The sequence below is a fragment of the Apus apus genome, chromosome 4 (assembly GCF_020740795.1).
Source record: "Apus apus isolate bApuApu2 chromosome 4, bApuApu2.pri.cur, whole genome shotgun sequence".
NCBI lineage: Eukaryota > Metazoa > Chordata > Aves > Apodiformes > Apodidae > Apus > Apus apus.
The window spans coordinates 17,544,671-17,566,294 of record NC_067285.1 but is presented as its reverse complement, the minus strand read 5'-3'; the positions used below and the strand labels follow the sequence as shown (position 1 = coordinate 17,566,294).

The following is a 21,624-nucleotide window of genomic DNA, read 5'->3' as shown; positions in this document are numbered from 1 at the left end:
TACTTTCCAAGTCTAGCTCTTATAGTTTCTGAAGTTCTAAACTCATCAACTCACCTCTAAGTACTAAACCTTACAAACACGAGCCAGTAGATAAAGCTTACCTCCTGTGGCCTGTGGAGAGTAGTAGAGCAGTAAAAAAAAATAAAATCTGCTTCCCACTCTGTTTCATCATCAATGGCTATAAAGAAGATCTCGGCATCTGGTACTTGCTAGGAGATACCTTGAATTTGTATTCCATTAGGACTGACTGTTCTGACCTGCTAGACATGCATCTCAGAGGCCAGCCCTGTCCTACCTCTCTCGGAACCCAACAGTAGCATGAGATAGTTACCACACATAAGAAGGAAGAGCCCCAGGTTACACTGAGTGTGTGAGTTGCAGTCACAGCGTAACAGCTGTCTCACCTTGGCCTGAGCAGTCTCCACGTCACATCATTTTTACTGCGTCATTTCCTTCTGTATGTCCTGATCTGGGAGTGTTGCCTGTGAGAGTGTTAATTTTGCTGCCTCCTGCCTTTCCCTTTTCCTTCCTGTTAATGCCACAGTAAACCTAATCTGGCTGCCAGAAGAGCAGTTGTAACAGATTTATAATCAGCAAAGCATTTTCAGAGCTCATCTAAATATTGACTGAAATTTGTATTTTGATAAAACCAATATAAAATTATGTAAGCTACTATACTCAATATACTCTTGTGGACATTCTAGTTCTCTGTTTGCATCTGACAAGAAGTTGAGAAGTGAAAGTTGTAGCATGTAAAATATTGCAGAAATCTTGCAGTGGGTCATCTCTGAGCTCTTATTAGCTGGACTGAGAAGAACGGATAAAGTTCTTGAGCTTACAGTTTTATATAATGCTTGTGTAAGTCACAACAGCTTTTGCTTTATTCAACAAATCATGAAATATTTTTCCTATGTTCTTATTTTACTTGTTGACTTTGTGACTTTAGTCTGTTTTATTATAGGCATTGGGATGTAATACATATGCAGTAGTTTAGCATTTAGGGATTTATCTCCAAAATGGGGCTCTAACCAGAGGAGAAACAGAATGTGTCTGTGTGCTGCAGTTTTCTGAATTACACATTATCTTTTCCTTGGCTGGAGAATAACCTATCTTGAGGATGAGAGAAGTTGTTTGGTAACTATATGGAAAGAGGCATTTGAATGCTAGACATCATTCTTGCTACTTGTTTGACTTGATTAAAAAAAAAAAATAAAAAAAAATTAGTCTGCATCTTTGCCCTTTAAGTAGATTCAGTGCTTCAGGAGCTGACTGAGAAGTTTCTTTTCCCCCAGTTTCCTGAAGCACATTGTTCTGGCCATTTTGGTGCCTGAACAAATGAACTGCTGCTCAGTTAGGTCAATAAACAAACTGAGCTAGCCAGCACTGATCTGATGTCCTTTCTGTTTCCTGCAAGGCATGCTCCTGGTCTCTGAATAATTGTGCAGAGACAAGGAGTGAAGTAGTGGCTTGCAGAGAAAGGCAGAGAGCAAAAGTTTGCAGTAATTTTTATGGAGAAAAGCGTGTTCACAAAGCCTACAGCTGGCAGGGTGACACTTGTGAGTTATGGTGCTTGTGTAAGAAAAGTCTCATCTGTCTAAAGCTGTTGGCTGCAGCCTAGGATTGATGGCTGCAAACAGAATAGGTATTTCTTCTGCTTGCTCCCTTAAATTCATTTAGTTTCCAAAACTGGTGCTCCAGGAACAACTGTTCATCACTGCCCACTCCTGACCCCACCTCACTGCCCATGGTGTAATTTTGGCCAGTCTGTAAAGCCTGCTGGCTAAAAGCCAACTGACAGGGGTTGGTGAAGGTGTGTGGGAGACTGGCGTATTTTGCTGGGAGGCCACGCCATGGGACACTGGGGTTTCAGCTGAGTGCAGCATGTAATGTCCCCATGAGATCAGACACTAATGCCCCTGCTGGTGGTGCTGCTAAGGGTGTTCTGCTTTTTCTAAAGCAAAGGGAGAGGTACCTCCCTTTCCTAGCAGGACTTGATGTCTTCCTTGGGGTGGCTCGCTGAAGCAGTCTCATGTGTTCCACAGAGGAAGTACTGACTTACTGAGAAACTGAGATTTTAAATCAAAATCAGTAATAAAACTTTATTTTACTAGCTACTCAAGTACTGTCTTTCTGCTTTTGTATATGTGTTTCCATTTAACAAAATAAGTAAGAAACGGCAGTTATCTAACAGTGGCAGGGAGGCAGCTCAAGGGCTAACTGTGCTAGGCAGCTGAGACTTTTCTTGGAGTTTTAAAGAATTTTACAGAGGCCAAGGTGAGAACTTTCTTTAAAGAGAGACAATTACCCTGTGCATGCTTACCACTCCAGCAAATAAAAATAACCCCTCCATTTATTTAATCTGAAATATATCAGTGCAAAATGTACAGAAAAAGCAGTACAAATTTACAAATATACAAATCTGTTTTTGCATTTTTCAACCATTAATCTTCACAGTAGTCTAGCTTAAAAAAATTCACATTCCTGATCCTGTCTCCTCTCCCCTTCATAACACTGCATCTGAATCCCACAGTCCAAACAGTTACATCTGGCTGGAGCTCTCCCCTTGAGCTCTCTATCGATCGCAATTGCCAAACCCTTTGTAAATCTCATTACTCAACTGCTTCTTTAAATCCACTTGACATCTCAGTACACCTTCTTCCATTGTTCTTCCACATATCACCACACATTTAACATATTATTTTGACAGTAAGAATTTGGCAGAGGCAAGGCAAGTTAGAGCTATTGGAAGGCTTGAGGCAAGTTCCTAGTGTAGTTGGAAATACTAGCATCTAAGACTAAAGGACTTATGTTGCTGGCAAAGATTGCCTTAGGGTATAAAGCTCTATTAAAAAAGCTACAATAATACTGGGAATCCTTAAAAATTATTTTAAAATAAATAAATAAATAATAGTAATAAATAAAGCCATTTTAAAACCAGTAGAATTTTAACACTCAACCTGCCTTTTAAAATAATTTCTTTGCATGTTTGTTTTTCAGTTTTCAGTGAAAATACCTCAAATAATCCAGTGCCATAAATATTTTCATTTAAAATATTTTGTTCAGGGCTATTTTCCTCCAGGTTCCTAGAAGCATTTAAAATGAGCAAAAAGAGAGTGGTCTGATTTCTTTCTTCAGAACTTGCCCAGTTGGGTGCTCTTAGAGGACTTGTCTTTCAGGCTGTTGAATATCTCTTTGGTGCCATTCTGCCACTGAAGAACAAGATCCATAGGGGTTTTCCCTTGCTGGTTAAAAAAAAACAGAGGAAGCAAGATTTAATTTCAGCTGGTTACCAAGTTCTTCGTTTTTCCCTAAATATTTTTGCAGTGCATCTGCCTGAGGTGAGACACTTCTGCAGACACAAGTCAGATTAACTCTTGCCTTCCTGAGACCTAAGTCCTTTTCCTCTACAGATCTAGTCCCATCCCTGTTCAGACTCATGAAGAGATCTCTCTGTGTTTCAGTGGATTTGAGCCATGTAAGCAAATACCATGACTAGCAGAGCATGCAGGTGTTTCTTTTGATCTAGTTTAAACTGGTTAGAAATAGATTTAGATGAAACCTCAGTAAGCCACTCTTCCATTTAATGGAGAATTCAGATAAGAGTTTGTACTGGTTTAATTAGGTTATGAAGCACATATAAATTAAACAGAAGCAACTGTTTCATGCAGGCGAAGTGTGGGAGAGCAAGTCTGGCCTTCAGGGCTGTGCCTTTCATCATTTTCTACCCTGAGGGATAATGCTGGAAGTGGTGCTGCTTCAGGAAGTAGGGAGTACAAAGTGCTGCAGCAACTGGTTTCTTGTCCCCCTAAGTTTTGATTAATTGCCAATCAAAAACATTGGCATTGGTAAAACTCACTGTCAACTCACTGCTACTTGGTTTGGGTTTGGGGGAAAGGAGGCTGTGATGTGCTGTGTCTTAACAAGTGGTCGTAGAGTTCTGGCAATGCATCTGCTGCTGCTATGGTGGTGGCTATGAGCAAGGAGTGAGATGTGGGGCTCCTGAAGTTGGAGCTCTGCTGAGCCACAGGGATTTATTGCCCAATGGTCAAGTTAAAAGCCAGTCATCCAGATGAAGTGCTTGGGCTCGCCATTGGCTGTGGGCTTAACAGTAAGGAGATTTCAAGATCTTTGTTGTTTCAGTGGTGGTTGAAGCTCAGGAGTTGTGCAGAGAGCAAGTGTAGGCTGTGTATAATTAAAATCAGAGAAAGATGTGATGTTGTTTTAAGTTGCAGCTGGTTCTGGTTTTAGAAGATATACTGGTTTTTCCTCTTCTCCCTGACCTCCCCAAGTTAGACTTTCCCTTTCAGTTCTGCTTTAATTAGCTCTGAAGTAATCTTAATTAAGTCTGTTCACAATCATCTCTCCCAGCCTTGAAACCTATGAAACTGCTTTGTAAGGAAACTTACTCTAAAGAATTACTGCATTTTTTTTGCTATTACTTACGCAGTTCTTTATAGTGAGATCTGCTCCGTACAGAATCAGAAGCCTGATCATTTTGTAGCGGTTCAGCCTCACAGCATCATGCATCGGTGTGTCTCCTTCCTAGAATCAGGAGAGATGAGCCACAGTGTCAGTCCCACCAGTCCAGCACCATGGTACAGACCCAACCACATAGCCAGGGCTTTTTACAGGCAAATGGAGGCAGCAGCTTCATGCTACCTGAGAGCTGACAGGTCAGAAATGTTGGTACTTACTCTGTCTCTGGCATTGAGATCCGCTTCACAGGCGATGAGGTGCTCCCCACAGTCATACTGACCTGTTCTCACAGCCACATGCAAAGGGGTGCTGAGCAGCTGAGGGGTCGGAGGAGCAAGCAGTCAGTGACATGGAACAGGTAACAACTGCTTGAAGAACAGCTACCAAATGTTATCTACTTGGGGTAAGGGTCAGCTTTTCCTCTAAAGAGCTGCTGCATCCGAGAAGCACGTACCTTGTCTCTAGCATTTCTGTTTATCCCTTTGTCCAGTAAGAATTTCAGAATATCCAGGTTCCCCCCCCGGCATGCCCAGTGAAGGGCTGTAGATTCAAGCTGCAGCAGGAAAAAGAAGTGGAAGTTAATTTAATTCATTGTTATATTAAAAGCAAACCATTTTGATCAAATTTATAAATTAATCCAAAGTAATTTCCATGCAATTCAACCTAAATCACTTCACTGTGATCACTGAGTTGTTTCTAGTAACAGCTTTCTTATTTTGCCCTAATTCATTTAGTACTGTGAGTTTCTCACTCTTCATGCTTGCTGCATATTGCTCTTAAAGACAGGGGTCTTGGCAATCCTACTGTGAGCGAGGATGTGTTTTTTCTGTTCTGTGAACTTAGAAGTTACCTTAAGCCAGATTTTTTTCTGGCTGGTATATGCTAGTTAGCATTTTTTTATTCAATGCCTTTTGGGTTCTAAAACGCATAGAAAATTAAGGGAAAGGAAAGGAACTTAGCTGATCCACAAAGTGAATCAGAACCCTTCTCCCCTACAGTATTCAACGTCTCTGCCCTCAGCTCTGTAGGGAGGGGTGGAATGTCTCTTGAAGGTCCTGCTCTGCAAGTCATTCCTCCTGTTCCTTACGCTCTCCACAAACAGTGCTGGGTTAAGGGAGGGGAAGCAAGGCTTGCTTGTTCCAACTGCTTACCAAAGGGAAGAAGAGCTGGGAACAGCAAAAAAACAGCTGCAGAAGTTGTTGATACCCAGCTACCCTCATGGCCAGTGTCCCAGGGGAGCAGGGTCTCTCCTGGGAGCAGCCTTGAAATCCTGGTGGAGAATGCATGCATTGTGCTGAGCTCTGGACACATGCGTGGGACAGTGGTATCTCCACCACCTGCTAGCAGGCTGAAGTGATAGCCTGACCTCAGCTCTCTGCCTTAGGCTTTGTTGTTTGTGGCAACCTGCTGGCCAGTGTGTTCCTCCACTTCCTGTGTTTTCCAACAACAGCTTTGGCAAAGGGAGGCAGACACCCCCTCCTGAAACATCTTCTCAGCAGTGTTATTTTAAGGATAATCTTACAAAATGCTATAAAGCCTTTTAACACTCCTAAAAGAAGCACTTCTGTAAGTGCTCCTCTTGGCGCTTTACAAAACAATACGCAAATTTTTTGAAAGAAGCATAAGTTGATCTGCATACCATGTCTTTTTGTTCAAGCCGGGCTCCAGCTTCCACCAACTTTTTCACGACTTCTAGATGTCCTTCAGAGCATGCCCTGTGCAATGCAGTGCGTTTGTACTGGCAATTAAAACAATGCAAAGCCAAATATTAAATATGGCACAAGGAGATATCTTTAAAGGTTTTCTCCCCTTCCAAAAATGTTGGCAAATGCATACTCTATGCTGATGCATTTTCAAAGCTAATACTTTTGAGACCTGAAATCTGCTAAATGTTATTAGCATTGTGATACTGTGAACTGCCTACCCAGTATTTTAAAGGGTGTGAGGAATATCTGCATTATGGCATTCCAATTTGAAATTATGCCTGTTGAGTTTGCCAATCCAACATCCTTTTGCAAATGCAGCTTATACATTATGGAGCAGGAGAGCAGGCAGCATCACTTTCTTTGGGTTCTGCAGACAAATTTCTAGTCTGTTCATCTGTAGCATTGGAAGACTACCTGCTTCAGAAAATCAGGATCTCCTGATCACCAACAGCTTTCTTTTAAATATAAAGATTCTTTTGAGTTAATATGACTTTGAAAGGTCCCAATGGCCCCATTATCACCAGAAAACTTGATGTACAAAACTTCCAGCATTTACTTACTACCCCCACCCTTTTTTCTCCTCAAAAGTGTGGAAGCTAGAAAACCTAGTGGTAGAAGTTACTTTGCTGTGTAATAGCCTCTCTTTTGTTGCAAGCTTTGCAGTAAGAAGGAAGATTGTACCTCATCACAGACATTTGGATCCCCTTTGTCTGACAGGTATTTTTCAATTACTGGCAACTTATTCTCCAGTGCAGCTCTAAAGAATGTAGGTATATCCACTGGTTCTGTCTGGTGGAAATAAATATTCAGAGCATGAATGCACGTGGTGCAAAACTCCATCAATGTTTTTCCAGAAGAAGGTACTTTAAAATGACTTACAATAACTTCTGGTTCAGGCTCCTTTGAAATGGGTGCTTTCACTTTCTTGCATTTTTTCTTCTTCTTCAGCTGAATAATTTTTTCAAGATCCTCCAAGTTTTCAAGTTTTGACCTCTCCTCTAATTTCTTCTTCTTCAGCTAAAACAAATCAGGGATGACAGCAGGTTGAGCTGGGTGTGACCACCTCTCAGAGTGGCAGGACAGTGTGTGCTACTATTAATCTGAATTCATGTAAGAATGGATGATCTTTGAAATAAGTTGTCTTTTTTTTACCTTTTTCACTGCAGTCCCATCTGGCCCAACAATTTAAGAAAAGCCATATGCAGCTTATGAGAGCTGGGAAGCCCCTGCAGTTTTATCTGACTTCCACCAAGTATTTTTTCTTCAACCCCTTTTATGATGTAGCCCCTGATTTATTGCAACTTAATCCTCTTTGATAAAAAATATACCCTTGTGAGAAGAGTAACATTCATACCTATCTTAACATTTCAGTCAGCAAGTGTTACATTTTGGTAAGCTACAAAGAATGTCTCCAGTATCCTTGGAGAGGCAGTTCAATAAATGTTCAAGATTTCCTGAAGTCTGCTTGTAAAAAACATCCCTGCATGAAGTCACTATGGGGCACTGCTAATATCAAGGCGAATCATAGAATGGTTTTGCTTAAGATCATCAAGTCCAACTGATAACCTAGCCCTGTCAAATGTGTTGTCTGAACTGAGATCCAAGGTACTGTGAGGTGTCCTTGACTTCAGAAGGGGGATGCACAAACAAGGGGTAACTCAGGACAAATAAAGAGGACAGATTCTGTCTCATGGTATCATTAAGGGTAAATTAATTGGTGAGACCCTGTCATATGGTATGCATTTTTTCCAACTGAATTCTTGTTCAAGTTATTTCCACCTCTTATTTTTATTGTTCTCTGGATTTAGTGTTTAATCTGTAGATCTTTGACTTGATGGAAAATAATTACATTGACTGAATGGACTGTGGATCAGCTGGAAACCCAAAAAGTTCTGTGTTCCGGAGGAACAGAAAAAAATTCTGTAGCAAGAAATGACCTCTTTGTTGAAGGTGAAGGTCAGTGGTGTTTATTTTAGTATTTCTGAGGCTTACTTTCTCATCCTGCTTTTTTCAGAACAAAGTCTTACACTCCCTTCTAGTTAAATTTCTTCAAACTCCAATAACTTGAAATTTTTAGGCCAATTGGTTGCTTATTCACCAAAGAATTTAATATATTACAGCTACTGTACTTGTGGAGGAAAAAAGCATCAGTTCTTAGGGATACAGGGAGAATCGTCATGCTCCAGCAATAAAAAATGGTATTTTTCTGTAGACCAGTATGACTTTTATTTGTAATTATTTTTCCCAAACATACTGATTAGCATAACACATAGAATAAAAATAACTTCATGGTAGATAAGGCTTTTGGCTTCAGAAACGCACTCTTATACCTTTCTTGGGTTAGCTATTTTTGGCAGCACTCATTAGATGTGCAAGCTGAAGGCATCTTACTGGCTTTGATTGCTCCCCCTTTACGGACAGCTGGAAGCAGTGACTGTGGGCAGGAGGGAGCTCACAGGGTGTCAGTAAGACATTATACGGGGAGTTTTGGGTTCTGCTTCACAGCATTACTGCCTGCAGCCATAGCTTACAGGACTCAGCAGATCTCCATGGCCTTCAACGGACTTTAAGCCAACCTCCTCTGGTGGTGATCTCCTAGGGGATTATTTAGCTCACCACACATATATTTCTAACTTAGAAAGAAGCAAACCTTCAGGGGCTGCAGCAAAAAGTGCACACAGGGTGCTAAAAAGCCAAGCACAAAACCCAAGAGCCTACCTCTGCTTCTAATTTTTTCTTCTTCTCATAAGCCAGATCATCTTGGTTCAGTGAGTGTACAGAGACTGTCTTTAGGTCATCCTGCTTCTCTAATCTTACAGCAGCTTCATACTCTCCATTTTTGAAGTCCTCAGGGAGGAAGCTGCCAGTCTCTTTATCGTCCGCTTTCTTCCCAGTCACCTGTAAAAGCAAGTGTGATATAATATAAGCAGCAGTTTCATGACTGCAATAGCCAACTCCAGGGAACATGGATTACCTAGAGACTAACTGCATGCCGTTCCTGACCTGCTGTAGAGGGTGTAACAAAGTGCAGACCTCATTCAGCCTGTGCCTGAATTAACTGTGCACTCGAATGGCTAGAGCAGCCTCCCTTGCAGGCAGATCTCCTGCATCCACCCAGCAACTCCCCGTGGGTGTCCATGAGGCCTCAGTCCCTGCTTGGCTGGGGCTGAGGTGCTGCTGTTCTGGCAAAACACAGAGAGTTGGGAAGAGCATCCTTTATTTTCAGGGTTTTCTTCTTTGTTCACTCACATGCGTCAGACTCAGCAGAAGACTGTGGCAGAAAGAGTCACCCTGACCAGCCGCCAGTATCTTGTGAGTGTTGGGCAGGGGGACTGAACAGGTAGAGGGCTGGAGAGGCTTTCTCCCTTGGGATCTTAAAGTTCTATTGAAACACATCCGTTAAATTGTCTTGCTGAGTAAGTTCAAGACTGGTTATGCCCATTACTGTCAGTACCAAAGTCTGCATTTATAGCACTCAGCAAAATAGCAGAAGGCAGTTTCTCTGCAGAAGCTGCCAGAAGCTTTCAATAGCTTTTGGAAATATTTCTGATGCTCGATTAAGTGTGTACAAAGAGATAACTTGTTAAACTTAGTAGAGGCTGTTGTGTATTTTGAGAGTGGTTCAGTAAATTAATGTGTTCTGGACTGGCCTTTCATTCAATCACCTTATAAAATTGGATTTGTTATAGAATTTAATGCTAGAGAGGCTGTCAGGGCCTTGCCAAAAATTTAAGACACCATTAACTAGTTAGGCTGTATGGCATTTGCATCTTCACATAGCCATCTGGGAGGAAAAAAAATCCCAAACAGTTTCTGTATAACATTCCAGCATCTTACTGGATTGTTCCTGTTTTCTCAGTTTATTGATTAATTCAGGCACCCTTAGTCCAAGTCTTCCAGTGGAATGTCCCATTACTTGTGGCCTGGTTTAGACATTATTTTTCAAAGCAGCTATCATGATGGTGGATGGGATATACACAAATATTTTTCATGAAGAGCAGTGGGTGTGGGAACTGATAGTTTATTATTAGAAAATAATCTATTATTAAACTGTTCCTTTAACATTACAAAATACTCTGGTTTTCCTTCATTGATATATCCTCTTAGTACTTTACTTAGTACTTGGTTGAAGTTAATCAGTGTGATCATAAACTTAATAGCTTCTAAAAAAATAAAAATTAAAATAATTGTTAAAGGAAATACATAGCTACATTTTGGTCAGTCTCTTCTTACTGGGAAACTATGTTCTGATGCAAAATGCGAACAGCTGTGTAGCTGAATCAGGGGTGAGCCCCCTTCCCAAGGAAAAGTTAAAGTGAGAATATAGTAGAATACCCTATAGTATGTACAGGTTTTGCACCATGAGTGCAGCAGTGCTGGTTAACCTGCCAGGGCACCTCCATGATCCACAAAGGAAAGGCTGTGTCTCTCTGACTGATACAACAACAGTCTAGAAAGAAAAGTAATTAGGAATAAATAAAAGAAGGTTGCTCTTACCAGCTCTTCTACTTTCATCATCATATTTGCCAGCATTTGAAGGTTGTACTCCTGTATGGCTGAAACTCCCAAGTGCTCAGGCCAGCTCTGCAGGGACCACCACTCAAGCTTTGCTTATATATCTTTGGGAGAACTGTGCTTGAATGAGATAATCTTCCAACCTGGGAATCCGAGCACAGCCCTTGAGCTTGCCAGCTGAGAGGTAGGCTCGCGCTCATTCCAGACATGTTAACAAGCCAGATCTGGTGTCGAGGCAGGGAGGGGGCGTCAGTTGGGCGGGAAAGGGTGAGCCTCACAGTCTGACCACACCGAGTATGTGAATCGGAATGAAATGTGAGCTCGTCATTCCTTTGGCAATGACTGCATGGCTCAGCAATGCCAGCCATTCTGTGTCCATAGTGCCCACTAGGACAGCTGTCTATTGATGTAGCATTATAACTTCATCTTCTCTCTTTTTTTTTCCTTTTTTTTTTTCAAACTGATGTTCACATGACTGTAAGGGTAAGTGGCTCATGTACAATACTTGTAGTAATATCTTCCTGATAAAGGGATTATGACCCTTTAGGTCTCAGAAAGCCATTCTTTTTATTGCTATTTATTCTTGGATGATAAACAGTGTTAGGGGAAAGGAGTTTTCTCGTCATGATAACAGTCTTCTATATTTGTTGGAAGGAAATTTTTGAAGGGATTACTAAGCCAGAATGATGTCTCTGGTTCTAAATGGGCCTATGACATAATAAGTTACAATCAGTGTAAGAACTCAAAACAGCAAGCTTTGCATTTTTCTGGGACTTTGTCAGTGTTCATAAGCAGAATAATAAATGATGTCCTATTATGCACCCCAAAAAATAGAAGTAATACTGTTTTCTCAGGCAATATTTTCCTTTTGGATATGAGAGAATAGGGGCACAGAAGCGATTTGTTAGATTTTGGAGATAAGATGGGATACAGACAAATATATACAGATGATATGTGTATTTTGTGGAAAAGGACTTAGTGAGTCCCTTGGAAAAGATTTTTGTGTGCCGTGAATCAGAGTAGCCTGGAAGCAGGAGAACTGACAGCATCAGAAAGAAATTTTAGAAAAGGAAGATGTACTAATCTTTGCATTTAAGGAGTGTGGATAAATGCCAATAAAAATCAGTTCTGTCATTCTGTGATGCTTGGAGCTCCTGCCTGTTGAGGCATACGCCTGGCTGTAGGCAGCCAGGTCACCTGGCTGAAATGAATACAACTGCTCAGGTGCTTCAAGTATGATATGTACATAAGCTCTTCACCAAATCAAGACCTAACTATCTTGGGTGTTGTTTATATCATTAGCATCACTAGCATGCTGTGCTCCTGACACTGACCTTTCAAGGTGTCTTTCCTCTGAACTATCCCCCAGTAATCTGAGTATATCCAAACTTGTCTTCTAGTGCCCATCATACCTATGCCCTCCCTTTCCCTGAAATTAAGCTGGGCATCAGGTGGTTTCTTTACAACTCAGAATATATATGACATTAGAGGATGAGCCCCAGAACTAAAATAGAGTATGTGGCAGCAAGGGAACCTTTCAGAACATTTTTTTCCAAACCTAAGTACAGCCAGGATATCATTCCCCCGGAGTGGTATGTCCTGAATCACACTGCCGGGCTTTTTTTCACAGCAGTTTTGTCCTCATGCTGTATTTCTCTGTGATAAAAGGCAGCTTGGTTTGGCTTTTTCTTGTTTGCATATGTACTGTAACAGCTTATCTTGGTCTGTCTCGTTATGTTACACTTATTTGAGAGATTTTCTTGAGGTCACCAGCCCTAACAGGATGGCTGCAAAGACCACTGCTGGTTTAGTGGAAACAGATCACAGCAGAGAAATTATGCAGGAAACATAGTGGTTTGCTTTAAGAACAAAAACTGTTTAAGAAGCTGTGGAACACCTCTCGCCCCACTGTATTTGAATCTTAATTTTCCATTTGTTTTTGGATTTTTTCCTTTCCTTTCTTTTAACAGACTGATACATAAAACTGTCTCTGCAAAACCTAAAATGGAAGGTTTCAGTGAATAAGTCTTCTTCTGCAAATTGTATGTAAAACTAGAGACAGCGTAGCTTTACAGTAAACCTCAGTGCTCTGAGAGGAAACACAAACCAAAGGTTTACATCATGAGTGCTAGCAAAAAACCCCAGCTTATTTAGAGATAATTCAGTAAGTATCTTTGAAGTATCCTCTCCGTGATGACTAAAAGAATAATAAATAACAGAAAATACTTTTCCTTGATTATCCCAAGTTTTTGTGTAGCAAGGGTGGCACACAGAAACCCACTTTAACCAAAGGCTGGAATCTAAATTAACCTAACAGTAAATGCTCTTAAGCTAAATGTCATGTAAACCAAGGTAACCCCATTGAAATAGTAGAAATGCAATGATTCATATCAGCTAAGACTCTCAGCCGGATGCTTATGGCCATTGCTTAATATTGGAGGGGGAAGTAATATAAAAGCTTGCAACCTTGTGTTGGACTGTAACCACTTAATCACCTTTCAACAAGTGATTTCTCATTAGGGTGGTAACAGCAGATGGTCCGTAGGAGATGTGTAACGGGAATATGAAAACCTCTTACCACTCTGCTAAAGGATAAGGGCAGAGCAATGATCTGCAAGGTGTAAGGCAATCAGATATTGTCACCAAAAAACTTCTCAGATTAAAACACAAAAAGGCAGTAGGGTCAGCATGACAGAAAAAAAACCTCTATGGCACACCATGTCGCCAGTATCAAAAGAGCTGTCTGACTGTTGTAAAGAATTTTTGTGACTAATTTTTTAAACGGGTTAATGGTAGCATGAAAGCATTATGTGTGATTCAGATGATATTGCCACCTCCTGTCAAGTGTATTACCATCATGCTTTCAGTGCCGTCACTGCTGTACTCGGCTATCTTACATTTTCCAGCACTGTGTCCTTGGCTCTGTCCTTGCCTCTGAAGATGTTGCCCTTCGGAATGCCTTCGTGCCTGCCTGTCTCTGTTGACCTCCTGCTGCAAGATAAGTAAAGGTATGAAAAATAATCAGTTGCTGGGGAGCAGTTGTGCACCTAAGAGTGTATTAATCCAGCAAACTATGTTCTGTGTGTGTGCAATCAAGGATAAATCATACTCAAGGTACATGTAAGAAGCAGTAACCCTTAGCGTACTGTTCCTGGATTAGTGATCTCTTAGTGTGTAATGGCAAGAAACATTTTTATTTGTCTAACATGTGTTCTTTGATATTTATTGTCACAAAGCAATTTGGGTATGAGTTAACTATAATATGCAAATTACACCACTCATGTTCTAACTTTTTCAACATAGTGATAAATATGTCTGTCTGGTTTTTTCTAAAGTGATCAGGGAATTGCCACATTTAAAACAACTTCAAGACTTTCATCAATGTATATTTTTGTGTATGAACCTGTTAAAGAGAAACACTTTGTCTCCTTAGGAAAAATAACCCAAAACTATTTCACCTAGGAATATAAGGTTAGTTTTAACTACAAAATTAGAATATGAGAAGTTATTAAATTAAAGAATGAGGATATTTTTCCGTTTCTTCAGATCACTTGTTATCGAAGAAACAGAGAAGTCATAGTCTGGCAGGTTGCTTGTCTGGCCAGCACAGTCCTCTGGTGTCAAAATCCAAACCAGCTATGAGTCAATAGTTGCATCACTTACTGTAGGGCTTAAAAAAACCCTCCTTAAATGACATTAGGGTTGGAGATTTCACACAATAGGAAAAAAAATACTGTGATTTCTGTTTAAAAACAGGGGATTTATATTTATCTGAAGCCTTGAATTTATCATTATCGCATTTGTACAATACATGAATCTGGCTAATTCACCTTAATGGGGCCTTAGTTAATAAATGCAGCAAACACAGCAGAAGGGTTGTTGTCTATGGTCAAATGGGTTTGTCAAAGGGGTCCTGCTGCTCCAGCATCATGTGCCAATACTCTGTTCTACATTTTTGTGTGGCCAAGGAAGTATGAGATTCCCTCAGCTGCTGCAAAAAGGCTTTTCTGTATTAATATGGAATTGACTAAAAGGTTTCTGCCATTCATAAATACTCCAGAACAACTCCAAGTTTGTGAGGAAAGGAAAAGTGCTTAAAGAACTGCAGAAGTTCTCGTTACAGTGACAGCATGCCTCCAGTGCTTTTGACTGGTAGCAAGGGTGAATTCACCTTCACTCTTGAGAAATTGTGACATTTTAAAACTTTATATTTATTTTTAATTTCACATTATATAACTTAAAGCCTCCAGTTATTTACTGAGTTTTGATATACCTGTGCCTGAAAGCTGCTAAGTGCTCCCTCTCATCCCGGTAGTGCAACGTCTTTCTGCTGTGTAAATGTAAGAGGATGCTATAGCTTTTAGAGATACAAACATCCCTCTGAAATGTTGCATAGCATGCACAGGATTTTTCCTTGATTATGCAGAAAAAACCACAACAAACAGGTCCTAACTCCTTTTCTCTCCTTGCATAGCAAAAGTAGAGATTCCTGAATTGCTCTCCAGGCAGAATCAACCAAATTACAGTAATAACATGGGATAGTAGGGAAGATAATAGGGAGGTCATCTAATCCAAGAGAAAACTGAATTCAGGTGAGTTTTCTCAGGGCTTCATTTCAGATCTTGAAAAACCTCCAAGAATTGAGGTTTCACAACATCCCTGGCCATGCTTTTCCAATGCCTGAGTAGCCTCATAGAGATTTTTTTTCCTTATATATATATATATATAAAGTTATATATATATATATAAAGTTATATATATATATATATAGAGAGAGAGAGAGTTGAAACTTTCCCTGTTTCACATTAGTATCAGGGTCTCTCATTGTCTTCCTATCAATCTCTGTAAAGAGCCCGGTTCTGCTTTCTTTGCAACCTCCTTGTAGGCTGCTCTTAGTTTCCCTGAAACCTTGCCTTCTTCAGGCTGAACAAGTGCAGTTCACCCAGCCATTTCTTACCTGGTAAGTGCTCCAGCCCCCAACCATCTTGGGACTGATTCTACATCATTGTTTGGACACGTGATGAAAATACTAAATGAATGTTGTGCCAGGAACTGATCCTTGTGGGAATCTGCTGGAAATAGTTCCACTCGTTACTCTCACCACTTTGTGATCTGTCAGTGAGCCAGCTTTTAGTTCTTCCAAAGTGCATCCTTTTAATTCCATGGAACGCATGCTTTTGAATCATACCAACATATGCCATGAAATGAAATGCTTTGGCAAGACCCAAGTAAACTGCATTAACATGAATGCAACTCTCAACCAGACCTTTCATCTCGTGGAAATAGGCTTGTTTAAAAAGATCTGGTCTGCATCCAGCCATATGAATTGGCATTTGTTGCATGCAAGGTGTCCAATTCTTTCTTGATTAAGCTTTTGTTAACCCTTCCTCCTGTTTTCCCAGAACTGTATCAGGTCAGCCTGCCTGTTGCTCTCTTTCACAATTCTTTGCTTTACTGGCACTGAGGCATCTTTGGATGCAACCCAAGTGGATACAACCTTAGGGAGGTTCCTGCATCTTGTGAATAAAGGGAGCTCAGGGAATCAAGATGAGGAAGAAGTGAATGGATTTTACTTAAATATATGAGAATGTCTTTATAGGACATGGATTTTGTAATCTCTTAGCAAAACAATAATATGTCACAACACTGGTATAATATGTGTATTCAGGCATAGTAGCCTCTCTTTTTCTCACTAATTGAAACTCTGTCCTATATAATGTTAGAAACCTGTAGAGCAGATTTTGAAAATCACTGCTGTGTGGAAAAAACAACTCTCTAATGATTGGAGTTTTGTGGAGGGTTTTTTGGTTCTGGTTTAGTTTGGATTTTTAGATTTGAATTTTCTGTGTGTGTGCTTTAAGCATATTGCAATTAAAATGTAAATACATAAATCTGCTTCACAATAAATTTTCTGAAAACCTTCCCTCCCTCCCCCCTTCATGAGATGAGGTTTCATTGGCAGTGAGATGCTATTGAATTTGTCTCCATGCTATTTTTAACAAATATCTCCTTTGATTGCCATAATACCAGTGAGGGTGAAGAAGCATTGGAATTTCACTACATCATATCATGTTGGTCATCCTCCTGGGGCTAGAGAGTAAGTATTTCTGTGACTGCAAAAACAGATGGAAAATTTTTTTTTTTTTCTTTTTTATCAGTTTGTTACAGGTACAATGCATATACTGAAAAAGCAAATTGAGTTTAACTTTAGAGGAGAGAGTAATTAAAAACAAAACACACATCAGAAACCTCAAACTCTTATTTTCCTTAAAACTATCATAATCCGAAGCAACTCTGTTAGATGATGAACTTGTAAAAAAACTTGTTCCCTTTGGTAACACAGAAGTTCTACAGGAGTCCATTACGACACTTTGATATAGAATTTCTGTATTCTGTTTTATTTCAGGAGAAAATGTAGGTAATTCATAAAAAAAAAAAAGAGGAAAGAAGAGTGAATTATCTAAATTGGTGTCTCTGGGCCTGCAAAATGCAATGTGTTCACCTGTAAGTGCTATTTTTAGTAAGCTGTTATTTCACAAGAGAAAATACGAATAATTTCCCGCATAGCTATTTTGTCTCAACAAAGGCATCTTCACACCCAAGTGAGCTGGATAAGGAAACCATGGGGCAGGCCTTTTCCCCAAAAATCTGTTTTTATCCAAATTAAGGAGCTGGAAAGGTCACCAGGCTGTGACTAGCCGGTTCTTGCTTAGGCTGTACTAAGCCCATACGCTACCCCTATTTAACTCATACATCCTGTAAGACATTTCCTGTGAGTTTTTTGGTTTGTTTCGTCTTTTTAGACCATCTGTGTAGCAAAGCCACTGTAGAGGCAGGCTGGTCACACTATGACATGACAGAAACACCAGGGAGAGCCTTCTTTTTCCTTCCCTCAGGGCATCTAGGGGGATAGCATTAGTCCAAACGAAACACTCAATTACATGTGAAAAAATGTAAAATCAGACACATAGTTTCCTTTTACTGATGGAGACAAGAAAAAAAAAAACAAGAAACTGAGAGAACTGAAGGGCATTCTCATTTACCTATGCCCACATTTTGAGATGGCCAAGCATTCTTGCCAGGCAACTGCAAAACTAGGTATGTTTAGTGATGCTCCTGTTTAAATGTAAGGAAAAGGCTGCTGCCTTCTCTGATGCTCTGATTCAGATCACCATGCTGTCGTTATTTCAAGTGAGCAGACATTCAATTCTGTTGAGTAACCTTATGCTTTTGTATCATGTTGCATGATGAGAAGGGGAAAGGGCATTGCTTTCCCCCTCAGCAGCATGAGCAGGAGAACTAGTCTGCAGGAAATAAGAAATCACCCAGTCCTTTGCCAAGAAATTGCAGCTTGTGAAACATAGTACAGTTTTGGCTAGTTATTTTGTTTTCTTCATACAGTCTCTCTGCAGTTCTTAGTTTTGGCGGGAAGTAGAAGAGAAATGTTGAGACATTGCATGTCCATCTACATTCCACTGGACCCCCAGCTTCCCTGAAGTGAAGAAGTACAGGACATCTCAGCCTGACAGCAACTCGTCTGATTTCCAGCCCAAATAGTTGTAGGAGAACATTTACCCTCCTTTTCAATGTTCTTGAGCCTTATTTGTCAAAGGTCAAACTCATGGTCACAGTCAAATTCTGACATTTACATATTCTTGCTTGGCATGATAGACTGCTTAGTTTGTATCCAGGTACAGATGAATATCCAATTATTTCACAATTTCCTCTTTTAGTTGTTGAGCATAGAAATCAGGAAAAAACTCTTCCCTCTTTTCTGAGGGGAAGAAAAATATTTGAGAGGTATATGACATTCGTCACTTCCTATCAGAAATTTCTACCAGGTGATCCAGGGACCTGAACAGATTAAATTTATAAGAATTGTTTATTTCATCAAAAGTCAGTCAATGAATAAATCAGCAATAAGTCCAAAAGTATCTTTTGAAAGGGGCCAAAACAAAGCACTGCCACATGTTTTGAACATCTATCTGCCCAGCAATAAGAACACTATTGATGTACACTAAATCCTGCAATGGTCTTTTCATTTTTGAGGGCTACTGCCATGTGCAGCCTCTGTCCCAGAAGCACAAACACATGGACTGAATTTGAGCTGCCACCTCTAGTAAAACTTGAAGAAATTAATTCCAAAACATGCACCTATTATTCCCTCAGTTTAATGCCTCAGATTTCATGGAAAATTGTGTAGGTTAGTGCTGATGATTTTGGAAATGATGCTGCTTTAACTGGGGATTTTTAAGGAAGAAAGAGCACCACATTCTATATCAATCATAAATTGTTAATGACAAGATGAAAGCATCTTCTCATTGGAAATGAATGTTTAGTAGAATGAGGTCTCAAGGCATTACAGTATCATTCACAGTAAGGCATATACTTCCAGCCTGTTGAACAATAGGAATTAATTAGGTAAAACATTTGAACTGTCAGTGCCAAATGATTGAGAAAGTCAACTACTAAATGCACTTTGCAAGTGCAAAGGACTTTCTACTTATGAGGTGTCCAACCAGGAACTAGACTGAAAAATGGTACTTTACCTTCAGATGAAAATTGTGTAGATGAAGCAGTTCCTGGATATGAAATCGTAAGGCTGTAGTGCCAGATTTGATTTTTACTGTCTGAAAAAAAAATATATCAGAAATGAGAAACAGTCATGTGAAGGTCATTTTTCCAAAGAAATAATTTCTAGACAATGGCAGCATTAAAATGCTCACGTTCAGAGAAGTTCTGCCCTTCCTGCTCAATCTAGCATCAAGCACCTGAAAATACTTCTGCGGTATCAGAGCCAATGAAGATTGCATGTTGGGTTTCCTGGTTTTCTAGTGCTGAAAGGGACTAGTCAGAATGCATCTTCCCACGCTAGCTGTAAGTTGACCAAAAATAAGAAACCACCTTCACATTTCATATACAATGGTGGAGGGATATTCACATTTGTAATAACTTCTGACTTTACTGCTTGATTTTCCACTGACCTTTCAAAAAACTACTTTTTTTACTGAGCTGTGTAAGCAACAGTTTGCATGTATTCATTATGTTCTAAGGCAAGAAATGGTTCTAGAAACAGATGAAAGCAACTCAGATTTTACAAGTTGGTAAATACTTAGCTAGCAACTCAAAGAAGGCAGCAGTCTTGCAGCTCTTTACTATTTTGCTGCAGCTTGTCATTTAGTCTTTCTAAAATTGACACCCCCCAACCCCAAGCCCATGTTCTATGTCAGAATGCTGGATGCATGCATAAAGATAATGATTGCTGTTTATTTGTTGGCTGGTTGTACCAAAATGAAGACATTGAAAAAGCTATCTTTAACCCTGAGTGCCAGAAGTCAGTTATAAATAAAACTGGAAAAAAACATAATACCTTGACTACAGGGTTAAAATGTAATTTATATTTTTAATAACAACTGTATATTTGAGAACGTCACTTGTTAATCTCTTATCAAAGCATTCTATTTTTCTTTGATCTAGCTATAATATATTGAGAGCAGTTGCCACAGGCATCTGTAATCCTGCTTTAAATCCCTCTATGCATTCCACTCTGCTCCAGACTGGCCTTTTTCCATCCAGTGTGAAGAATGTATTCTCCTATTTGTGCACCTCCTGTTTATCTCCGTTGCCGTTACAGGCACCTACAAGCACATGAATGGTCCCTTCAGGTATATGTTTTCTTTGTAATTTGTTTCACATGTTCATTAATTAATATGCTTATTTGATACTTGGGAAGATCTCAGTTGTCTATATTAATGAGTCCTTCAGAATGTGGGGAAAAGATGAACATTTTTCTTGCTTGTTATTGTCTAAGAATAACAACAAGGACATGTGGTAGCAGCCTTCACAGAGTGTTCATAAAGTGTTTCATTGACATCTATATGACACTTTTATTAAAAAAAAATAAAATAAAAATAAAATTAAAAAGGTAAGCTTAAAAAGGAAAGTTTTGAACCTCAGACTAAGAGCTGGGAAATTATGTACCTTTGTGACCTGTAAATGCCAGGGCATGTGGGCTGCATAATTTTGAAGCAATCCCATAGTTTTTTTATTCTTGTAGTGAAGTGCTGGTCTTCCTTACGCAAATAAGGCATTTTGCATTGCTGGACTGTCCCAAAGCCACTGACTTGGCACAGAGCACTCCAATGAAGTGTATGCTTCCAAAAACTGTATCTAGTACACTCAGAGACTAATGTACCCACTTCTTACTGAAAATAAAGCCAAACATACTGGACTTGGCAATTGCTTAGCCATCAGTAATCATGAGGGACTTAGGTCCCTCTGGAAATTCTGGAAAGAGAATCAGGTAACTTGCAGGTTCTTGGCCCGAGTGCATCTCGATGTTCATGGCAAAGCTACAGTTGGGCGGAATCAGTCCACATGGTGTCTATAGGTATTTTTTTTTAAGCATAAACCTAGAAATACATAACTGAACAGATGACTATTTAAGCAGTTCTATGACTAGGTTCAATTACAGCACCATATTAATCTAGTAATGATGGGCATAGCTATCCCTAAGATAGCAGTGTTAGGCAGACTGATGTGTTCATTTTGGACTGTGACTTCTCCTTGCTCCTCAGGTCCCCCCAGTGAATCACCGTAGAAAGATGTGCAGTTATACTAACCTGCAAGAAGCAGTGCTGTGCAGGAGTTTTTCGTATTTAATCCTTTCCATGGTAACAAAGGTTCTTTCCAGAGATAAAATGTACAAGTGTCTGACAAAGTGTACACAATAGATTTTGAAATCCAGAGAATTCTCCTCACTATCCTAGTGGCAAGTGAATGTTAAGAAGTTATTTTAAACTGTTATTGCATCATTGCAGGTGAATCAATAAAAAATTCATAAAAGTAAGTGGTGGTGTCCACATGTAAAAAAGTAACATTTAAAGTTCTGCTTCATCTTTGTCAGTTCATCTCACATGATTTTTCT

The 21,624-nt window shown here is 39.8% G+C and overlaps 2 protein-coding genes across 3 annotated transcripts in view; one reads left to right on the top strand and one right to left on the bottom strand.

The window, feature by feature from the left end:
- Positions 1 to 2,908: 2,908 nt before the first annotated feature.
- On the bottom strand, positions 2,909 to 10,790 carry ANKRD1 (ankyrin repeat domain 1). Its single transcript, XM_051617864.1, has 9 exons — positions 10,680 to 10,790; positions 8,901 to 9,080; positions 7,062 to 7,199; positions 6,864 to 6,971; positions 6,116 to 6,214; positions 4,931 to 5,029; positions 4,695 to 4,793; positions 4,444 to 4,542; positions 2,909 to 3,242 (listed from the first exon to the last, which is right to left on the bottom strand). Exons 1-9 carry the CDS (start codon positions 10,713 to 10,715, stop codon positions 3,132 to 3,134), a joined length of 969 nt encoding a protein of 322 aa, XP_051473824.1. The 5' UTR covers positions 10,716 to 10,790; the 3' UTR covers positions 2,909 to 3,131.
- A 2,844-nt stretch (positions 10,791 to 13,634) lies between these two features.
- PCGF5 (polycomb group ring finger 5) overlaps positions 13,635 to 21,624 on the top strand; it is a 114,489-nt gene continuing 106,499 nt past the window's right edge. For both annotated transcript variants that reach the window (XM_051618181.1, XM_051618175.1), the window contains exon 1: positions 13,635 to 13,705. The gene's annotated coding sequence lies outside the window, so the exon portion shown is untranslated. The remainder of the gene's footprint in view (positions 13,706 to 21,624) is intronic.